At 37.0% G+C, this 20,820-nt stretch overlaps 1 protein-coding gene across 12 annotated transcripts in view; it reads right to left on the bottom strand.

Moving 5' to 3' along the window:
- ORC5 (origin recognition complex subunit 5) overlaps positions 1 to 20,820 on the bottom strand; it is a 99,509-nt gene that overhangs the window by 44,323 nt on the left and 34,366 nt on the right. For 6 of the 12 annotated variants that reach the window (XM_032304644.1, XM_032304649.1, XM_032304645.1 and 3 more), the window contains exons 9-12: positions 14,199 to 14,251; positions 12,741 to 12,853; positions 11,734 to 11,781; positions 4,479 to 4,589 (exon numbers count right to left, since the gene is read on the bottom strand). In XM_032304644.1, the coding sequence (XP_032160535.1) occupies positions 4,479 to 4,589; positions 11,734 to 11,781; positions 12,741 to 12,853; positions 14,199 to 14,251 (325 nt within the window). Of the gene's footprint in view, positions 1 to 4,478; positions 4,590 to 7,468; positions 7,518 to 11,338; positions 11,580 to 11,733; positions 11,782 to 12,740; positions 12,854 to 14,198; positions 14,252 to 20,820 lie in introns of those variants that run through there. The other 6 variants (XM_032304652.1, XM_032304651.1, XM_032304653.1 and 3 more) reach the window with 3 other exon arrangements.

The raw sequence follows: 20,820 nt of genomic DNA on the forward strand, positions 1-20,820 counted from the left end.
AATCCCAGGACCCCCAGGCTCACGACCCAAACCGAATGCAGAGGCTTTAACCCAATGAGCCACCCAGGTGCCCCTCAGCAGTATTTCTTTTAAAGATGATAAATGGTCTTCAATAACATATCTGATCAAATTAAAATTTGAAAGTAATACCTCTAAACTTTATTACTTCCTGCATGTAAATGGTAGAGTTTACCCATTCTAGCCATGCTGATAGGAAAAAAAGAATGAAAACACCAGAATTAATGCTTTGCCATTCACAAAGTTCATACACATATATAAGAGCTACATTTGTTTTATTTGAGTGACAATTGTTAAAATAATCCATGATCTTGACAACACGATGACATTAAATTGGATAAGGCTAGACTTATCTTAAAAGTCTCAGAAAAATTTAAAAACCGTATTTCAATCTGAGCATTAATCTAATAAAAAGTTAAATGTGCTAACATTCTTTTACCTATTTAAGAGACTAAAAAAATTAATGAATAGAATTGTATCTAAAATTTTTTTTCAAGTTTTATTTATTTATTTGACAGAAAGAGATGACAAGTAGGCAGAGAGGCAGACAGAGAGAGAGAGGAGGAAGCAGGCTCCTCACTGACCAGAAAGCCCAATGTGGGGCTCAATCCCAAGACCCTGGGATCATGACCTGAGCCGAAGGCAGAGGCTTTAACCCACTGAGCCACCCAGGTACCCCATATCTAAAATTTAATAAAGAATAAATTCACAAGAATACCAGCTATAATACAATACTGTTACTAATACTATTATGAATTTGATTATTATTCTCACTTGGAATTTTAACTTCAAAGATTCCTTAAGCTACTATTTTTGTAATTTTTTTACAGAATAGATTTAAATGGATTTGAATAAAATGCAGTGGAAATAAAATTCCACTTCAAGTAAACTGTGAACATATCTACCACATCTGATCAATTTGTTATATATAAAAAATAATTGGGGTGCCTGGGTGGCTCAGTGGGTTAAGGCCTCTGCCTTCGGCTCAGGTCATGATCTCAGGGTCCTGGGATCGAGCCCCGCATCGGGCTCTCTGCTCAGCGGGGAGCCTGCCTCCCTGCCTACTTGTGATTTCTGTCTGTCAAATAAATAAATTAAAAAAAAACACAACCTTAAAAAATAATTAATTATATAACTGGTAAGTCAAACTAAAAGAACAGCATATTATTATGAAACAAACCCTTAAAACAGTTGCATATGGAATAAATGATAAGAAAAATAACACATTATCTTCTCATTAAAGACACACAACAGGCAACAGAAAACATTTTACTTCCAGGTAGAAAATACTCATGCAATACAATTATTTTCCAATCTTATTTACCTTTTCATGAACGTGTACACATGTATGCATACATACATGTATATATCATTAAACATCTTCAGGCAATTGTATTTTTGTCCAAATAGACCAATGTGTTCATTTAACAAACAGCTTTCTCTAAACACGACACACTATTGAAGATGTAAAGCGGTTGGTTTCCTTAGTTCATCTTAAAGCTAGAATGCATCAATATCGCCATCTAGTGTTCATATCAAAAAAGCAAGGCCAACACAAATGTGGGCATCCTCCTCTGACTTAAAAAATTAAGTGAACTCAAGGAAATTATCATTCCTATGGGAAAGAGTAAAGTCTGATGGCTGAATGAAACAATAAAAATAGAAAAAGTCAGGGATCCTGGGTGGCTCAGTGGGTTAAGCCTCTGCCTTCAGCTCAGGTCATGATCTCAGGGTCCTGGGATTGAGATTCACATTGGGCTCTCTACCTGCCTCTCTGCCTACTTGTGATCTTTCTGTCAGTTAAATAAATAAAATCTTTAAGAAAAAAAAATAGAAAAGGTCACTGGGAATCAATGGGAATGGACAAAAGTAAACCTGTGGAAGAAATAACCCTTTTTCTGAATGTGGTTTCTGCCACATTTTGTTCTTAAACACAGTATACATGCTACTTAATTTTCTTGGATACTTTATTGACCAAGCAAAAGTAGAGGTCAACTTCATAGGGTTAGTTGCATCTATCCCTCTGTATCTGAAATGGGAATCACTGAGATCAAGTCCTAAATGATTTGTCATCAAAGGAACACAAATTCATTTAAAGCCGTATTTTAAATATATAAAATTATCATTTTGATTATAGCTACTGAGAAGAAATAAAGAACAAAAACTTCATTTAGGTTGTTAAGGTTGAAGAGAGTTTAACTTCATTTTAAAAATAAAGATACATTTAGGCCAAGCTGTATCTTAATTACATTACGGACACTGTTGAAAGTATAAAGACTGGTGATACTGTTCTTCTCTAATCAAAGCCTCAGAGTAGCTAGTAAATTCCCAAATCAGCAACCTCTTGCTGGTTTTGACTGTCTATCCCTATAAACTAGACCTGCTGCTGGGAACATCTGCATCCAAGTCTGGATGCTGCCAGTGATCTGCAGTGTGGCCTCAGGCAGATCTTTGAGACACTGAGCTTCAGTTCCCTCTCCAAGACTAACCAAGTACATGGCAAACTTCCTAAGATGCAAAACACTCTCGCAACATAAGGTCCGACATGGAAGGCATCGAGAGCAAGGTGTTATGTGTGGCGATGGCAGTACTACCCGTCCTGGACCACAGCGACAGTGACGGCCGTCATCACAACGATACAACCCCATCCACTCTTCAACAAAATCGGGGCGACAGTTCACAGATGTGTCTTGTTTTTTCCCCACTCCCATCCCTTTACTCCTATCATTTCCCCTTCTTAAATTTCTAACTCTACCCACTGGAAGTAAGATGTCAGCTTTATCTATTTCTTTTCCTTTTTATTTATCCAATTTCTCATTTTTTTGTACAACAAACACCTATCACTTACATAAACCAGAAATACTTAAAGAAATGACTCCTACTCCTTCTCCACAGACCAGCTCCATATTTCACCTTTTCTGTGAAGCTTTCTCTCACCCTGCCCAATCCAGAAGTGCTCTCTCTGCTCTAAAATTCTCAACCACACTATCCAGCATCCATACACCCTTATACCATTATTCTTATGTACATGTTTTATTCCCCCAGGACAAATTACAAGCTTTCCAAAAGGAAAAAAGAAAACATTTATTATCATTCCCTCTCTCTCCTTTACACAAAGGTAATTTGGGGGCACTTGAGAAGTATAATCACATGTGATATAAAGGCCTTCCTTAACCGTGTACCTCACCTCTCTAGGCTTTGGTTGTCAATGATTTACTCGTTGTGTCATTCTGGGAATACCATTTAACCTCCCTAAAGCTCAATACCTTTTAATAAAGATAATAATACCTGCTGTTTCATAGTTATTGCAACAGCAAAAACAAAACAAAAAGTCATCTACTGTATGTAGAAAGCTATTAACAAATGTAAAGTCTGATTAAAAATTAATTTCAGGGGATGCCTGGGTGGCTTAAGCATCTGCCTTCAGCTCAGGTCATGATCCCAGGGTCCTGGATAGAGCCTAGGTAGGGCCTCCTGCTAAGCACCCTCTCTCTGACCACCCTGCTCCCTTACTCATGTTCTCTATCTCTCTCAAATATAAAATCTCAGAAAAAAGTTACCAGCATACATTAGATTACAAGTCAAACATTCATTCAGGGACTAAATTTATTTGCAGGGAATTTAAACATAAATGTTATTATTTATGTATTTCTCAGCCTAAAAACATATACAGAGAACAAAATGCTCATTGCAAAGTCCGAAGTGCTTTTTAGTAATACTAGTCACATCAATTGTTTTATCTTCTAGCCATTCATACCATATGCTAGGAACCGTTTTTCTGGACCATTTAAGAAATCTATTGTGACTATATTTTTAATAAACAGATTTTTCTTAGAAAGTCAACTAAAAAAAAGCTTAATGACTTTATTGTAAAAATATTTTTTTTCATGTTTTTCACTTGATCTTAGTCAAAAGGCTGAGAAGCGATTATATTTCGTATTTTTATGCTACTGCTGCCATCTAGTGAAAATTTTGAGAACTTAATCATTCTGGAAAAATTTTTTTAAAAAATCATACTGTTGACAGATACATGAGGAATAAAGATATTATAGATTACTTTCTTACAAATACTTTTTTAAAATTTTGTGTTCATTAGATTATAATTCTACATAATAATTCATCAATTTCATCATGAAGCCACTTATTTAAGTCAGCAAGATAATTATAATCATTTAATTTAAAAATTCTTTTACTGAAAAAAGAAAACATATGGAAACATCAAGTTGGTTTTGTCATCAAGTTATACCTGTAAATAGAAGCAAATTCAGGGATACCCTCAAAGATTCTGTATTTGGAATTTTCAAGTACTTACCAAGAACATACTGTTCATGACTTAGTTAAAACAGTAACATACGCTAACTAAAAATCTAAATGCCTGGAACTATACCAACTATATTACCTGAAGAATTTCATAAAGACATAGAGGACAGGAAAAAAAAAAAAACTATTATTAAGCTTACCTGGGAAAAGATGTTTGCTGTTGGAGCAACTCTACTGTCCACGATACTATATAATATTGCTAATAATCTGTCTAGTGGAAATGGTTTTGGTCCGAGAAGATGATTGCTTGTCTGTAACAAAAGAACATGGATTTTCTTCTTATAGCAAACTCACTTTCTGTACCACAAATTCCCAGTAACAATATACTTACAATATACCCCAAAGAGCCTAACAATTCTAACTTTGAGTCTCAATGCTAAAACCTTAGCTGATATAATGGCTTATCAGTCAACATTTTCTTCAAATTTTCTTAGTATAAACAGGTATTGAATAAACAACTCACAAGTTGTCCATCCCTAGTCCTGAACATCATACATATTCTGTTGTTATAACCAGATGGTAAGTGAGTTAAGCTAGGTCATCTGTCAAAATAGTCCATAACCAAAACCAGGTCTGGGTCCTAATTCCTTGACTAGAACTTAATCCTTACTTTTCACTATTCACTCCTTTTTGTGCCATCACCAGGAAAATACATTTGTTCAATATTAATAGTTCTAAAAAGATCAGCTATAGTAAATACTAGCTTGGAAAACCAATAAAAGATTTGATAACTTGTGAATAAGCTGTCACCCTATAATAATGTAAAATTTAAAAACTGAAAGATTATAAAATGTGCATATTTGTGTACAAAGCCATACGGTACAATGTCTTGTCACCAGAAAACTGAAGTGCTCAAGGTCCACTCCAAGACAGTTTTAGTAGCACTGTTAAGAATATAAGTACTCTATATTAGCACAATGGTAAATAAATGGAAATCTGCATTTACATGCATGAGAAAAACTATTTCTTCAAAGAATGACTGTAAAGAAAAACACCTACACAGAATTACAAAATGAAGTGTGTGTTTACCTCAGCTATTTATATCTAAAAAATAGTTTAGAAATCATTCTCCAGGTCTTAAACTTTTTATCCTTTCTCATTAAATACTTCAATCATTTAGAAAAGTACAGGGGCTGATATAATAAATAATAATGTACCCAGGACCCAATTTTATCAACCGCTAACAATATGGGATATGTGCAAAGAAAAAACATTGGATCACATTAAAGATAAACCAAAGGTCCTTTACATTCCTCTTACATCCCACTTTCTCCCTAAAAGGAACCACTATCCAGAATTTGGTGTTCTTGCCACTTTTGTGACAATTTTTATACAGCTACTACAGATGCATTCATAAACAATACACTGCACTATCTGCAAGATCTAACCTCATATAAATGATATTATTTTGGACATACCACTAGTTGCTTTTTTTCCTTCAATATGTTTTTTTTTTTTTTTTTTTTTTTTTAAAGATTTTATTTATTTATTTGACAGAGAGAAATTACAAGTACACTGAGAGGCAGGCAGAGAGAGAGAGAAGGAAGCAGGCTCCCTGCTGAGCAGAGAGCCCGATGCGGGACTCGATCCCAGGACCCTGAAATCATGACCTGAGCCGAAGGCAGCGGCTTAACCCACTGAGCCACCCAGGCGCCCCGCTTCAATATGTTTTTGAGGTTTATCCATATTGATACATGCACTTCTGAGTTCTGTTCTGAAGCAACCCTACAGAATTCCATTTTAAGACAAATCACTGTCTACATCTAAAAATTCATCACTGTAATTCATCACAAGTAATCCTGTGATGGACCATCCGGTGATGGACCACATTTCCCCTTGTGCACATGTGTGAGTTTCTCTAAGTGGGACTGAGAAACTAAAGCAGAAAGCAGAGGGCAGAGACAATGCTGTGTGATCATCAACAGTTCCATCTGGGGCACAGAGAAAACTTATTTCTCAGTATCTCCTTCCCATTAGATGACTGGGGGTGAATGTGATATCACCTATTTCCAAGCCTGGCCTCTCAGACCTTTAATCTTCTTTTAATCCTTTAATCTTCTTACCCTTTGGTAGCCACTGTAGAAATCACCATGTTTTACTTGGCATCACTACAAAAGAGGGCCACCCAGCCCATAGGCCATTGTGTCATGAACAACATATAAATCTTTGTTATGTTAATCCACTGAGGGTTTGTGGTTTTTGCTACAGCACAGCTCAGCCTATCGTGACCAATACAAAGTACACTCCCATATTAACTTTATTATGGCCAACAAACAGAATATGCAGGCTCTTATTCTTCTACATTATTACCAATAAAATCATCAGGGTTTTTTTTTTTTTAGTTTTGCCAATCCAAGAACATGAAATAATGGCTGTTGTTTTAAGTTTCATTTCTTAAAAAAAAAAAAAAAAGAAAAAAAATTTAAATAAATAAAAATAGAGATTAATTTCTCTCATTGGTGAATGAAGCTGATAATCATGTCAGGTCTGTTAGGCAACTGAAAAAGGCAGATGTTACCCAAAAAATCAATCACAATAAAACACCTACAGAGTAATTAACTTGACTGTCAGTTTCAGGTATACTCGCCATGATCAGCTATCCTTTTTATATCATTTACCCACTTATCGATTGGATTTTTGCCTTTTTCTTAAGGGTTTATATTAAAAAATAATTCTAGATACTAATCATTTGTTACTAATCATTTGTCTGTTGAATGAGTTTAAGAACTGTGGTTAACATCCAGGCGCCTGCATGGCACAGTTGGTCGAGCATCTGACTCTTGGTTTCAGCTCAGGTCACGATCTCAGAGTCATGAGATCCAGTCCCATGTTGGGCTCCATGCTCAGCACAGAGTCTGCTTGAGACTGTCTGTCTCCCTCTCCCTCTACCATAGAAGTACTGCGAATTCTGTCCCCACATCACTGTTAAAACCTAGTTTCTAGTTGAAATTCTCAGGGAAGACTTTTGTCCTCGTTTCACACAGAGTCAGAGTCTGGCAGGGAAATTTCCTTACCAAATCCATTTGCTTGGAATGGAAAGATTTTCACTTTTTACATTTTCTAGTTAGAAAACACACATCCAATTTAAAATTCAAGTGTCCTAGTGGCACGTGAGGCATATGATATTTACCTTCCTCACTGAACTGGTTTTGTGCTACACACGCAAACTGGCTTCCCTCCTAGAAGGGAAGGCAAAGTCTGAGAAATGCCTACTAAATTCATTATAGAGCTCATTAAGAGAATGAAGGCCTATAAAAATAGATCAAAAAAAGGAAATCAAATCAAATTTTTGAGGAGTGAAATGGCATCAAATTTGGTGTCAAGTTACACCAAGAAAAACAGAGAGAGAAACTTAAGAGTTATGAATATTTATACTAGAAAAAACTAAAACTAGAAACAACTCAGAGAAGAGGGGAATAAGACTATGGGCAAGGAGAGGGGGAAAACTGTTGCTTTTCTACATAAACTGATGGGTAAATAATCTGGTTTCACACACAGGCATTAGTTGAATTAAAAAGTAATATCTTGAAAAAATCAGTGTCAGCTAAGGATAGAGAAAAAGAATTACACAATCGAAGATATACAGTATTTTCAAAACAACTGTTACAGTAATTATTCATATGGTCTGCTTTTTAATGTGTATTGTCTTGATTAGATTGAAAGCTTCATGAAGGCAGAGACAAGGGCTATTCTGTTCTCCGCGCTATCTATAGCGTCCAGCAGAGTGCCTGGCATAAGATAAACATTCAATCAAGATTTCAAGGAAGAGAGGGAACAAAAATATAAACTAGTAGGTATACACAGGGAGCTTTCAGTTAAGCTCAGATTTTTATTTTTTTTTTTTTTAAAGATTTTATTTATTTATTTGACAGAGAGAGATCACAAGTAGGCAGAGAGGCAGGCCGAGAGAGAGAGAGGAGGAAAGAGGCTCCCTGCTGAGCAGAGAGCCCGATGCGGGACTCGATCCCAGGACCCTGAGATCATGACCCGAGCCGAAGGCAGCGGCCTAACCCACTGAGCCACCCAGGCACCCCAAGCTCAGATTTTTAAAAGGACATGAACCAAAGACAAAAGAGGCTACTTACTATGAAGGTCAAATCAGTAAGAATCTCATCGGAAGAACTACACTTCCTTTACAACTAGACATTCTCTAGCATGAGGTCTTTGCTCATATGGTTCCCTCTGTGAAGACTGCCCTTCTCAGGGAAGGACAAACAAGTGCAACTCCACTCGTTCCATAGGGGTGGTCTCAATTGCCAGGATGTCACAGTCCTCAGTGACCCTCATAAAGCCCTCATGCCTCACCCTCAAAATCCTTAAATGGTTTTCTCTGTCTAAAGAACAGGCCTAAAATTCTTAGCCTTCAATTCTTCAATTTTCTTTATTCTTACCTATTCACTTGTAAACACCCGCAAATACCACCAAGTGCTGAGACACAGATGTGAACAGATGGGCTTCCTTCCCTTAAGGAACTGGTGAGTAACAAAATTCTTCTATAATCTAGCCTCACATGACTCTTCTCTGAAACTCACTTCACACTTCAGCCAATTACATTTTGCTATTTCTTTTATATGCCCGATAGTTTCTCACCTCTGCTCTTGGCCCTAATTATTACCTCAAGTGGAATACTCCCTCTCCCATCTTTGCACATCCAGTTCCTGTAAGGGCCTACTTAGCCAGAGTGACTCCATCTTGGTTGAACAGCCATTTTGTTGTTTGTGCAGTAAAATTTAAACTGGCCCTGCCCCGCCCCCCCACCCCCGGAAGAACTTACTTAGAAGCAAGTCCGGGAAACCAGTAAAATATGGTCGACCAGTCCCTAATAACGGAGCCCAAATACAAGGACGGGTCAGGCCAGGTGGAGATGATCTCATTGGCCAGGCTCAATCACATGGCCTTTGATCTATAAAAGCCAGTCTGTGAAGCTGAGGGTGGTCACTCTCTCTGTAAGAGACGGCCCCAACGGGTCAGTTTGATTCTTGATGCTGGTGCGAAATAAAGCTTTGCTTGACCTTCACTTTGTATCAGTCTTGCTCCTTTGATCACAGACCCCATCAGTTCCCACCATTCTTTAATTATTATTATTATTATTTTTTAGATTTATTTATTTGAGAGAGAGAACAGAGAGAGCAAGCGAGAACAAAAGTAGGGGGGGAGAGAGAGAGAGGGAGAAGCAGACTCCCCAGGGAGCCCAACACGGGCTTGATTCTAGGACCCTGAGATCATGACCTGAACCAAAGACAGATGCTTAACCAACTGAGCCACCAGGTGCCCCAGTCCCCACAATTTTTGAGTGCCATTCACATGCAAGCCTACCACAGATCCTTTCCTGACCACCCCAGCTGTAAGCATTCCCTCCTAACAATCCTTTATTACCCAAACCAACTACACACATAAGAAAGAAGGTACAAAATCAACTGTCTGCCTATGGTGGAAAGCCTAATCAGAGATGTCTCAATGAAGAGGCAATACCAGAAAAAATTTTCCATTCCAAGCAAATGGATCTGGTAAGAAAATTTCCCTGCCAAACTCTAACTCTGTGTGAAGGGAGGACAAAGTCTTCCCTGAGAATTTCAACTAGAAACTGTGGCTTAATGTTGATATGGGGGCAGAATTCACAGTACCTCTGTGATCTGAAAACCCCCAAGGCTAAGATCTGAATTTCAAATTATCACAGGTTACTGGCATTCTTAAGTGCCTGCACATAAGTAAACATAAAACTATTCTAAAGGAACACACTTCAGGCCTCAAAAATTCCAAGATGAAGTTCAGTCAACAATTAAAAGTAATAAAATGTTCAGGAGCAAGGCATTACATACATGAGTGAGTAAAAACAGAAAATGGAGATTTCGTAGATTGACAAGGACTTCTAATATCAGAATATAAAATATTTCTATGTTAAAGAAAAATGGGACTAGGAAAAATATAAAAGTGATCAGATGAAACATCTAAAAATTACAAATGACATTACTGGAATTATAAAGGTGATTTAAACAAAAGAAACAAAGCTGGAGAGAAAGTCAGAACATAGAAGTGAAGAGATCACCCAGAATTCAGCATACAGAGCCCAAAGGTAATAAAGAATGAAAAAGACTTAAGAGATGAGGACAGAGTGGGAAGATCTGACTTATATCTAATCAGCATCTCAGGAAGACATTGTTAGAGAGAATGAGGGAGAAGCTAATATTTGAAAAGTTAATTCATCAGAACTGAAAAAAGGCATCGTTATTCAAATTCGGGAAACAAAACGAACCCCAATTAGAAAATTCAATCCCAGATCCACCACAGTGAAACAGTAAAAACACTAAAGGAAAACAAGAGGAGAACTTGTAAGAGAAAAACAAGAACTTGTAACAACTTGTAGAGAAAAACACAGGTATCAACAAAGGAATAACAGACTAACAGCAAATTTTTTAGTGGCAACAATAAAGCCAGAGACAGCAAAACAATGTCTTCAAAGTCATGAGAAAACACTACCATTTTAGAAAGGCATACTGAAAAAAACTGCTTTTAAGAATGGAACTGAAGGGGCACCTGGGTGGCTCAGTGGGTTAAAGCCTCTGCCTTCGGCTCAGGTCATGGTCCCAGGGTCCTGGGATCAAGCCCCACATCGGGCTCTCTGCTCAGCAGGGAGCCTGCTTCCTCCTCTCTCTCTGCCTGCCTCTCTGCCTACTTGTGATCTCTGTCTGTCAAATAAATAAATAAAATCTTTAAAAAAAAAAAAAAAATAGAATGGAACTGAGAAACAAGACTCACAGCTTCTATGGCATAAAGTTTACAGATAGAATTTCTCCACCTTTTCCCAAGAGAGGCAGAGGTGGTTTTGATATACAGAGCAGAACAAGTATCTGAGCAGTCCACACACACCTTCCGCTAGTTTCAACGTGGCCCTACACCCCACCTTCAAATGTGCTCAGGGCCTCTGATTTCTAAGCTATTCCATATTCCTCAGGTCAAACATGCTTGCTTGGGGCTTGGGTGTCTGCCCTCTCGCCTTTTCAGTCATCTGTGCATCTACCTACAATGCAGTTCCAAGTCGTGTGGGTCTCTTGTCCACTTAGTCCCCATATGTTCACCTTTATCATTTCTTCAGAGTCATTTTTGTGAGGGTTTCAAAGGAGGAAACAGGAAAACCAGCTGTGTTTAGTTAAAAATTCCAGGGTAATCTTTTTCATTTATGAATTCACTGAAAGAACTTGTCAACTCACTTTTATCTCCAAAACCAGCTCACCCGAATGTGTCTTCATCACCACGTTCAACGTAACAAAATACAACATTATAACGGTACCTTATCAATTCTTATATCCAAATGACTAATAAAAGCATGCATTTATCCACTTTCCACAGTGACCTGAATTCATGAGTTTTTCCCAAGAGAAAGTAGAAGGTTAATACCTTTTCGTGTTTCTTTAGAAAGTTGGTTTTCTTGATTTTCCCATGATGCTGCAATTAAGGAAAATAATTGTTAGGATGGAGAAAAAAAAGGTAATACTCCACAAAAACAGAAAACATAATTTAAAACCTGGCATATATAATACTAATTTACATATGTTAGGTTTTCTTATTTTATTTACTACCACCTAAAATAGCAACATATTTTAGGCTGCTTTGACTTAGATTTCAATCATATACAAGATTACTTCTGTATTTAAAGAAAAAGGTGTTAAACTAAAATAGTGATACTTCCTAAGAGATTAACTTATTATTTTAATATTAACTTATTAACTTACTAACTTATTACAGCATATTTGTTTCTACAAAAACAAAACTTTCACAGATAAATGGGTTTTTATTCATCCTTAAGGCAGGCTGTCAATTCACCTAAGAAACACTTAAGAACATCTGGTTAAGCATTTGGGATTTAATAGTGGAGAAAAAAATAGATGTGGTCCTTGACTTCATGAAACGAAGACTACTGGGAGAGATAGGCAAAACAACAAATAAAAATTTATTAGAAAGATATTTAATAATGAATCAAATTGCATTTTTTTTCCCAAAAAGAAAACAATTCCAAAATGGGATTTCTCCAACTAATGTACACACAGATGAGTCTTCTGAATGTTCCATAATGCTGTATGGAGTGTATGGCACTACTAAAGGAGCTTTAGAACAATAAAGGAATTACCACCCTTAAAATTATTCCCATCTCTCATACTTTACACAAAACCTTATTTATATATTTTTTAAATCTAGAACTATTACCTAAAGTATACCTGAACTCTTCTGTGAAGCAACATACTTTCAGGTTGTGACCCTAATTTAAAGTCTTTGAAAAGTAAGTCCTAAATATATATTTAGCAATCTCTTATTCTAATCTCTATCCCTGAGAACTTACGGGTGTTGAGAAATTTCAAAACATCCCTGGAATCTTCAAAAGCAAAGTAAAAAGAAACAATTATTACCTTAAGGAAGAACCTCTTATCAGTTCTTGCTGGATTGTATGAAGCGAGGTATGCAGCAATTAGAATAAACTTAGAGTAATAGGGAAGCTCCACGTGAGTATATGCCGAGAGACCTACATAACAAAGATCTTTCATGAAGGCATTTGGTAGGCTACCACTAAGATTTTAAGTATCTCTTACCTTTTCTCACTGATCTTTTAATGGTGTCCTCTGGTAAAAATGACCTACTCCCTGAGTTTAAAGCGCCATTATAATGGGCAGTGGTGGTGAACATTACTATTAATCATATGCTTGCTCACTCTATTATTTTTGCTTAGCTCCTCCTATTCTGAGGTCTAAATCCTACCCATCCTGTCCTTCGAAGCCATACTTTCCATTAAACTTCCTGCTGCTCTCCTGTCATAGCAAAATAAAAAAAATCTATCCCTACCTTGTGAATTTCACTTATGACCCATGTAACTTTATACCTTGTATTAACAGTGAGTTGTATATATATTTCTTACCAAGCTATAATATTTGCTGATGCAAACACATCTGGGTTTTGTTTTTTTATCCCTATGGAAATAACTAAATGAATGGATAAATAAAACAAAGGAGCTGGTCAAATACCATTGATTTTTACAGGAAAGCAAGGAATCTGATATTTACTGAGTATCTAGCATAGACAATGTGCTAGGTGCCACCTTATTACTGAGGCATCTTCAAATCCTTGCCATAACTTAAAGTTAGACATTCTTTTTATTTTAGATCAGGACACTGAATTAGACTCAACGTCATACAGTTAGGGAATAGTGAAGACCAGTTATTGCAGATTTTCTAAGGCTAGCATCTATTTTTTTCCACTGGAACACACAACTGAAAATCACTTGTACAGCCCCTAGGGCATTTAGAAACCAAAATAGACAAAAGAGAATTGCAACACCACTTAATTTTATACCATTTTCTCCAACCACTAGCCAGTGATCTACTTCTTCCAGTAAGAATATTTAAGACACTTGCTCAATTTTTTTTTAAGTCAAGTTGTTCTACTGGGATAAATCCAAAATAATAGTTTCTTTAAATAAAACAAAAGCACAAAGCTTTTAAAACATAACCAACAAAAATGCATCCCCCAAACTGGATTAACATAAAACTCAAGAAATACATATATACTGAGAGAAAATTGTGGCCCAGAACTGAACAAAAGCATTTAAAGAAATTAAACTGCTTGATTTTTACATGACATAATTCAACATTTAGAAAATAGAAAACTGGTATTAGAGAATTATTTCCTCTCATAAATTGGGAGTTTCACTTAAGAGAAAATCATTAATTAAAATATCATCACAATTTCTAAATTCTTTTCCATAACACCGTTTACTGACTGATGCTATCTTTAGTATTAATTTCAGTATCTTGCTTATTAGTAATCAATTAAAGAAATGTCTCTGGTAACTGTCTCAATACTTCCTCTGATACCTTTAAGTTGTGCTGGATCTATGTCATCTTTCTGTAACTTTTCCCACTGTGAACTGAAAGAAAATAGAAGAGCAATAATGGTTTGAAAATATATGAAATCAGTACACTGTACTTAAAAGAGTCCTAGAAAAAGTAATTTTTGGCTTAAGAAAATAATCAATTTCCTTATAAATAGGACAACACAGACATGCAATGTACATGCTGTGCCTTAACGAAATCATTGAGGGAATATTAAAACAACACAAACTTACATATCAATATCCAGATGTTAATTTTTAATCTCTTTTCCTGATCATTATTTTAAAGTTTATCAAAAAGTACCAATAAATAACATCACCTATCCTTCAGTTAAAACTCCCAATGCTCCAGTTAGCATATTAAATGCAATTGTTATACACTATTTCTAACTCCATAACAATCACTCTTTTAAAAAAAAAAAAAAAGATTTTATCTATCTGAGAGAGAGAGAGCTCAAAGGGAGGAGAAGATCAAAGGAAGGAGAGGCGAGCTCCCCACTGAGCAGGGAACCCAGCGTGGGGCTCAATCCCAGCACCCTGGGATCATGACCTGAGCCGAAGGCTAATGCTTAACCAACTGAGCCACCCAGGTGACCCTACATAACAATCTCTTAAAATAAGTACCATTACATCAGAAAATTGAGGCCCACAGGTTAAGCTGCCCAAGGACAACAGGCCAGAGCTAAGACCTGAATCCTTACAGAATGCCATTTCATTTCCACTGCCCCTCTCTGATCTTACCTGCAATTAAAACTACTAAACACCCTCAAATATTATTAAGAATATGAAGCCATGATATGACAAAATTCATTAGGAAACACACTATAGTGTAAGGAAAAAGACTGCCCCGAGAGACGTTTTAGCTGTATGACCTTGAATAAATCAATAACCTTCTCACCAAAAAATAAGGCAGTTAGATGCAAAGATCTGTAAGAACCCTCTCCAACTCTTTAACTCAGCTCTTAAAATACCAATTTAAAAATAAATGCCAGACCAGAATTAAATATCCCAAATCAAACTGTATGTATTTTTATCAAAACTGCAAGGAGTGCTAAAAATTATGGAAATAAAGGCATACCTCATTTTATCATTCTTACTTCACTGTGCTTTGCAGATAGTACTTTTTTTTTTTTTTAAACAAACTGAAGGTCTGTGGCAACCCTGCATCAAGTACAATCTATCAGTGCCATTTTTCTCACAGCAACTGCTCACTTCATGTCTCTTTGTCACATCTGGGTAATTCTCATACTATTTCAAATTTTTTCATTTTTATTATTTCTTATGGTGATCTGTGACCAAGTGACCTTTGATATTACTATTCTAATTGTTTTGGGGGTCATGAACTGCACCCACAGAGGACAGCAAACTTATCTGCTCCACTGACTGGCCATTCCTCCATCTCTTCCTCTCCTTGGGCCTTCCTATTCTGAGACACAATTATATCGAAACTGGGCCAATCAGTAACCCTACAACTGCCTCTGAGTATTCAAGTGAAAGGAAGAGTTGCAGGTCTCTCACTTTAAATCACCAGCTGGAGAAGGTTAAAGCTCGTGAGGAAGTCCCGTCAAAAGCTGAAATAGACCAAAAGCTAGGCCTCCTGCACCAGTTAGCCAAGTTGCAAAAGAAAAGAAAAAGTTCTTCAAGGAAACTGAAAGTGCTACTCCAGCATACACACAAAACAGTAAGAAAGCAAAACAGCCTTGTGGCTGATCTGGAGAATATTTTAGGGGTGTTGGATATGGGATATGGCCAGTGATATGGACAGAAGATCAAAACAGCCAAAACGCTCCCTCAAGCCAAAGCCTAATCCAGAGCAAGGCCCTAATTCTTCAATTCTATGAAGGCTGAGAGAGGTGAGGAAGCTGTAGAAAAAAGGTTTGAAGCTAGCAGAGGTTGGTTGATGAGGTTTAAAGAAAGAAGCCATCTCTATAACATAAAAGTACAAGGTGAAGCAGAAGGTGCTGATGTAGAAGCTACAGCAAGTTCTTCCAGAAGATCTAGCTAAGATCATGAATGAAGGCGGCTGCACTGAACAAGAGGTTTTCAGTGTAGGTGGAACAGCCTCCTACTGGAAGAAGATGCCATCTGGGACTTTCATAGCTATGGAGCCGACTCTCTTGTAAAGGGCTAATGTAGCTGGTGATTTTCAGTTGAAGCTAATGCTCACTGACCATTCCAAAAATCTCAAGGCCCTTAAGAATAATGCTAAATCTACTTTGCCTGTGTTCTATCCATGGAGCAACAAAGCCTGCTGACAGCATATGTGTACAACATGGTGTACGGAGTATTTTAAGCCTACTGTTGAGACCTACTGCTCAGAAAAGATTCAACATATGACTGCTCACTGACAATGGACCTGGTCACCAAGACCTCTGAGGGAGATGGACAAAGAGATTCATGTTGTTCTCAGGCCTGCTAACACAATATCAATTCTGCAGCCTCTTGATCAAGGAGTCACTTCAACTTTATAGTCTTATTATTGAAGAAATACATTTCTCAAAGCTAGAGCTGCCAGAGATGGTAATTCCTCTGATGGATCTGGGCAAAGTCAATTGAAAACCTCTGGGAAGGATTCACCAGTCCAGATGCCATTAAGAACATTCATGATTCACGGGAAGAAGTCAAAATATCAACACTAATAGGAGTTTAAAAGAAGATGATTCCAACTCTCAAGAATGACTTTGAGGGATTCGAGACTTCAGTGGAAGAAATAACTGCAGAAGGGGTGGAAGAGCAAGAGAACTAGAATTAGAAGCGGAGCCTGAAGATATAACTGAACTGCCGCAATCTCATGACAGAACTTTTTAATAGATGAGGAACTGCTTCAGATGAACAATGGAAGGGGTTTCCTGAAAGGGAATTTGGTTAAGATGCTAATGAAGATATTTGTAATGACAACAAAGGATTCAGAATACTATATAAATTTAGTTGTTAAGGGGCACCTGGGTGGCTCAGTGAGCTAAAGCCTCTGCCTTCGGCTCAGGTCATGATCTCAGGGTCCTGGGATTGAGCCCCACATCGGGCTCTCTACTCAGCAGGGAACCTGCTTCCTCCTCTCTCTGTCTGCCTCTCTGCCTACTTGTGATCTCTGTCTGTCAAATAAATAAAATCTTAAAAAAAAAAATTAGTTGTTAAGGTGACAAGAGGATTTAAAAGTACTGACTCCAATTTTGTAAGTTCTACTGTGGGTAAAACGCTATCAAACAGCATTACAGGCTACAGAGAAATAGTTCATGAAAGAAGAGTCTACAGATGCAGTAAATTTCACTGTTGCCTTAAGAAACTGGCACAGCCACCCCAATGCTCAGCAACCACCACCCTGAGCAGTGAACAGGCATCGACATAAGGCAAGACCTCTGCTAGTGCTGGGGCCAATTTCATGTTAAAACCTGTTAAACCCCTAGGGCCTGCCTGGGCCTGCTTAGCCAGAGTGACTCCATGTTGCCTAGATAGCCATTTTGTTGCCGAGGTAGCCATTTTGTTGTTTAATAAACGCCTGAGCAGTTAGTGATATCGGTTCCAGGTAACCGTTGCTAAAACACACACCTAAAATAAGGCCAGACAGGTAAGACATCCAATCAGCCAAAGCCACATATGTAGAGGTCTGTGCTTGTGCCCTATAAAACTAGCCTGTAAGACTGAGGGGTCATCGCTCTCTTCGGAGGCAGCCCTGGCCAGTCAGTCTGACTTCTAATGCTTAGCATAGAATAAAGCTTTACATAATTTTCACTTTGTCTCAGTCTCATTCCCCTGGCTGGTCAGTCTAACTTCTAATGCTTGGCATAGTATAAGGCTTTGCATAACTTTCACTTTGTCTCAGTCTCATTCCTTTGATAATGGACCCAACACTAGTATTCCTTTGATAATGGACCCAACACTAGCATTCCTTTGATAATGGACCTAACACTAGTTGCAACAACACTGCAACTCACTGAAAGCTCAGATGATGGTTAGTATTTTTTAGCAGTAACATATTTTTAATTAAGGTATATGTACACTGTGTGGTTTTTTAAGATAAACTACTGTACTCTTAACAGATAAGAGTACAGTGTAAACTAACATATATGCACTGGGAAACCAAAAAACTCATTTGACTCACTTTATTGTATTATTATTTTTTTTAATTGCAGTAGTCTGGAACAGAATCTGCAATATCTCCAAGGTATGCCTGTACAGCAATACGGGAAATTATGACATACTACTAGTAACCTATGTGGAGAGCAGAGCTAGCACAACAAGCTGACTTTCAAAACAGATCACTTCTTCCACCTTATAATTCAATATTGCTTCACAGATTATAAGGCATTTTCACATTCATTACTTCTTATAAATGCAAATAAAAATAAATTTTTCATTTACATTGTTATAACCCAGACTTTGAGGCAGTTCAAATTGGTAAGAGTTTCTTATGTAACAATTACCCATTTAACATTATTTACACTTGCAAAACAAAAGGATAAAATGACATCTTTAATGAGAAGAGACGAGACTAACATTTATGTCTCTTATGAACCCAGTTCTTAAGATATTCCATTTAATATTCATGAACTTATAAGACAGAAACATATCTTTTTTTTTTTCCTTTTTTACAAATGGCAAAACTGAAAGAGAAGTTAACCAACACAAAGCTTCTATGTGGTAGAACTAGTTTCAACTGAGATCTAACTAAAAAGTCTATCCACTGGCACCTGGGTGGCTCAGTCCTGGTTGAGCATCTTCCTTCAGCTCAGGTCATGGTCCTGGGACTGAGCAGCACATCAGGTTCCCTGCTCAGTGGGGAGTTGGCTTCTACCTTTCCCTCTGCCCATTCCCCTGCTTGGGCTCTCTCTCTCTCTCTCTCTCTCTCCCTCTCTCCTCCTGTATCTCAAATAAATAAAATCTTCTTTTAAAAATGTGGAACCAGGTCTTTTTTTCACTTCTAGAAAATCTTGGATAACAGTTTTAGATCTTTATTCAAATCCATTGTTTTTATTCTTTAGGAACTCCAATTACACATACACTGAATCTTCTTTGCCTATCACATTTATTACATTCTACTTTATTATTTTTACCTCTTTATTTAGTTTTGTCTTCTTGGTTGTTTTCATTCTTCTCTTCAATATTCTTTATTATATTCTCAATTGAATCTACTCTCCTTTGGATATCTTAAAATTTCATGTTCATCTGAGGAAATTACTTTTGCTTGAATTCCATTCCTGAGTTTGGTCAATTTTGTTTCACATCCTCCTATTTTTCTATTCTGAGTTTCTGATTTAAAGTACTTTTTCATATTAGAAGATGCTTGTTTAAAATTTAAGTGAGGATGTTGTACTGTGTTATATCTTCCTGTGCTTTATCTTGGTGGGAAGGGAAAAATTCTTATCAGCGAAAATTTTTTTATTCACATTTTCTATTTCTTCTTATAATACCTTTTTGTGGATTTTCTATTTATATTCTCTTCATTTTGAAATGCCCAACGTTTGCTTGGATCAGCAAACAGGTGATACTATGAATGCGGGGGTGAGAGGTTTGGGATGGCTTAGTAGAGTTCTTGGTTCTAAAACGCCTTCTTCTGTAAGAATGAAGCACATTTTCTTTAAAACATAGTGCCTTTTTGAGGGGGAGGGATTGGCTTATCTTCCGATTTCATCATTCTTTTTTTTTTTGTTTGATGGGGGGTGGTGCCATGGCTATCTTAATTTCTACCCCTTGCTTTTTTATTGACTACCCACCTACTCTTCAGGGGATACCCCAGCTTCCAATCATCTTTCTGTCTTCCCTCAAAAACAATCCTTTAAAAAAGCAACAACAACAACAATCCTTTTCCAAGACTACCATGATAATTCTTGCCATACATACTCTTAAAACACTTCCTTTTGATTCTTTAGTAGCCAGTGCTCTAACCCTCTGGGTCCCACTTGTTCTCAATGTTTTCCCTCTCAGGGCCAGACTCTCATCCAGAGGTGATTTCATCTGTCTTTCTTCACAACTAGTGAGCCCATCCTCTTCTTGCAGTCACTGCTTAACATTTTACTTCAACATGAGCTCAGGAGCTGGCTCCACTGGCTTAGGTTGTTTCACTAATTACACATAAACTGAAGTTTGTAGTCAACTCCATAGCATCCCAGTTATACAGCAGACAGGAGTTATGAGTGATTTTATCTCATCTCCTTATTGATCTTGTGGAGAAAACTGGATTTACATGCATGGTCATGACTATCCTATGAGAAACTCTAAGTACTTTATTATGTAAAAATCATTTTAACAAGCACCCAAATTTTTCTATCTTTAAAAGAGCAGATCACAAGCTTTTCTATTCTGTGACTTCCAAAAATCCGCATCAAATTACTTTTATTATTGAAAAGCGGAATAACAGTATCTTTGTAATGTTTCTATTTATTTTAAAACTATTGACTTGCTCCCTGAATTATAATCTAATCAGTTAATTAAATGAAAAGCAAAGTTAGTAAAGAATAGTAGTTACATATGGATATTGGGGAGGATATGTGCTATGGTGAGTGCTGTGAAAAGTGTAAGCCTGATGATTTGCAGACCTGTACCCCTGCGGCAAATGATACATTATATGTTAATAAAAAAAAAAAACAGTAGTTACAGATTAAGGTATT

This window comes from Mustela erminea, chromosome 11, assembly GCF_009829155.1.
Source record: "Mustela erminea isolate mMusErm1 chromosome 11, mMusErm1.Pri, whole genome shotgun sequence".
NCBI lineage: Eukaryota > Metazoa > Chordata > Mammalia > Carnivora > Mustelidae > Mustela > Mustela erminea.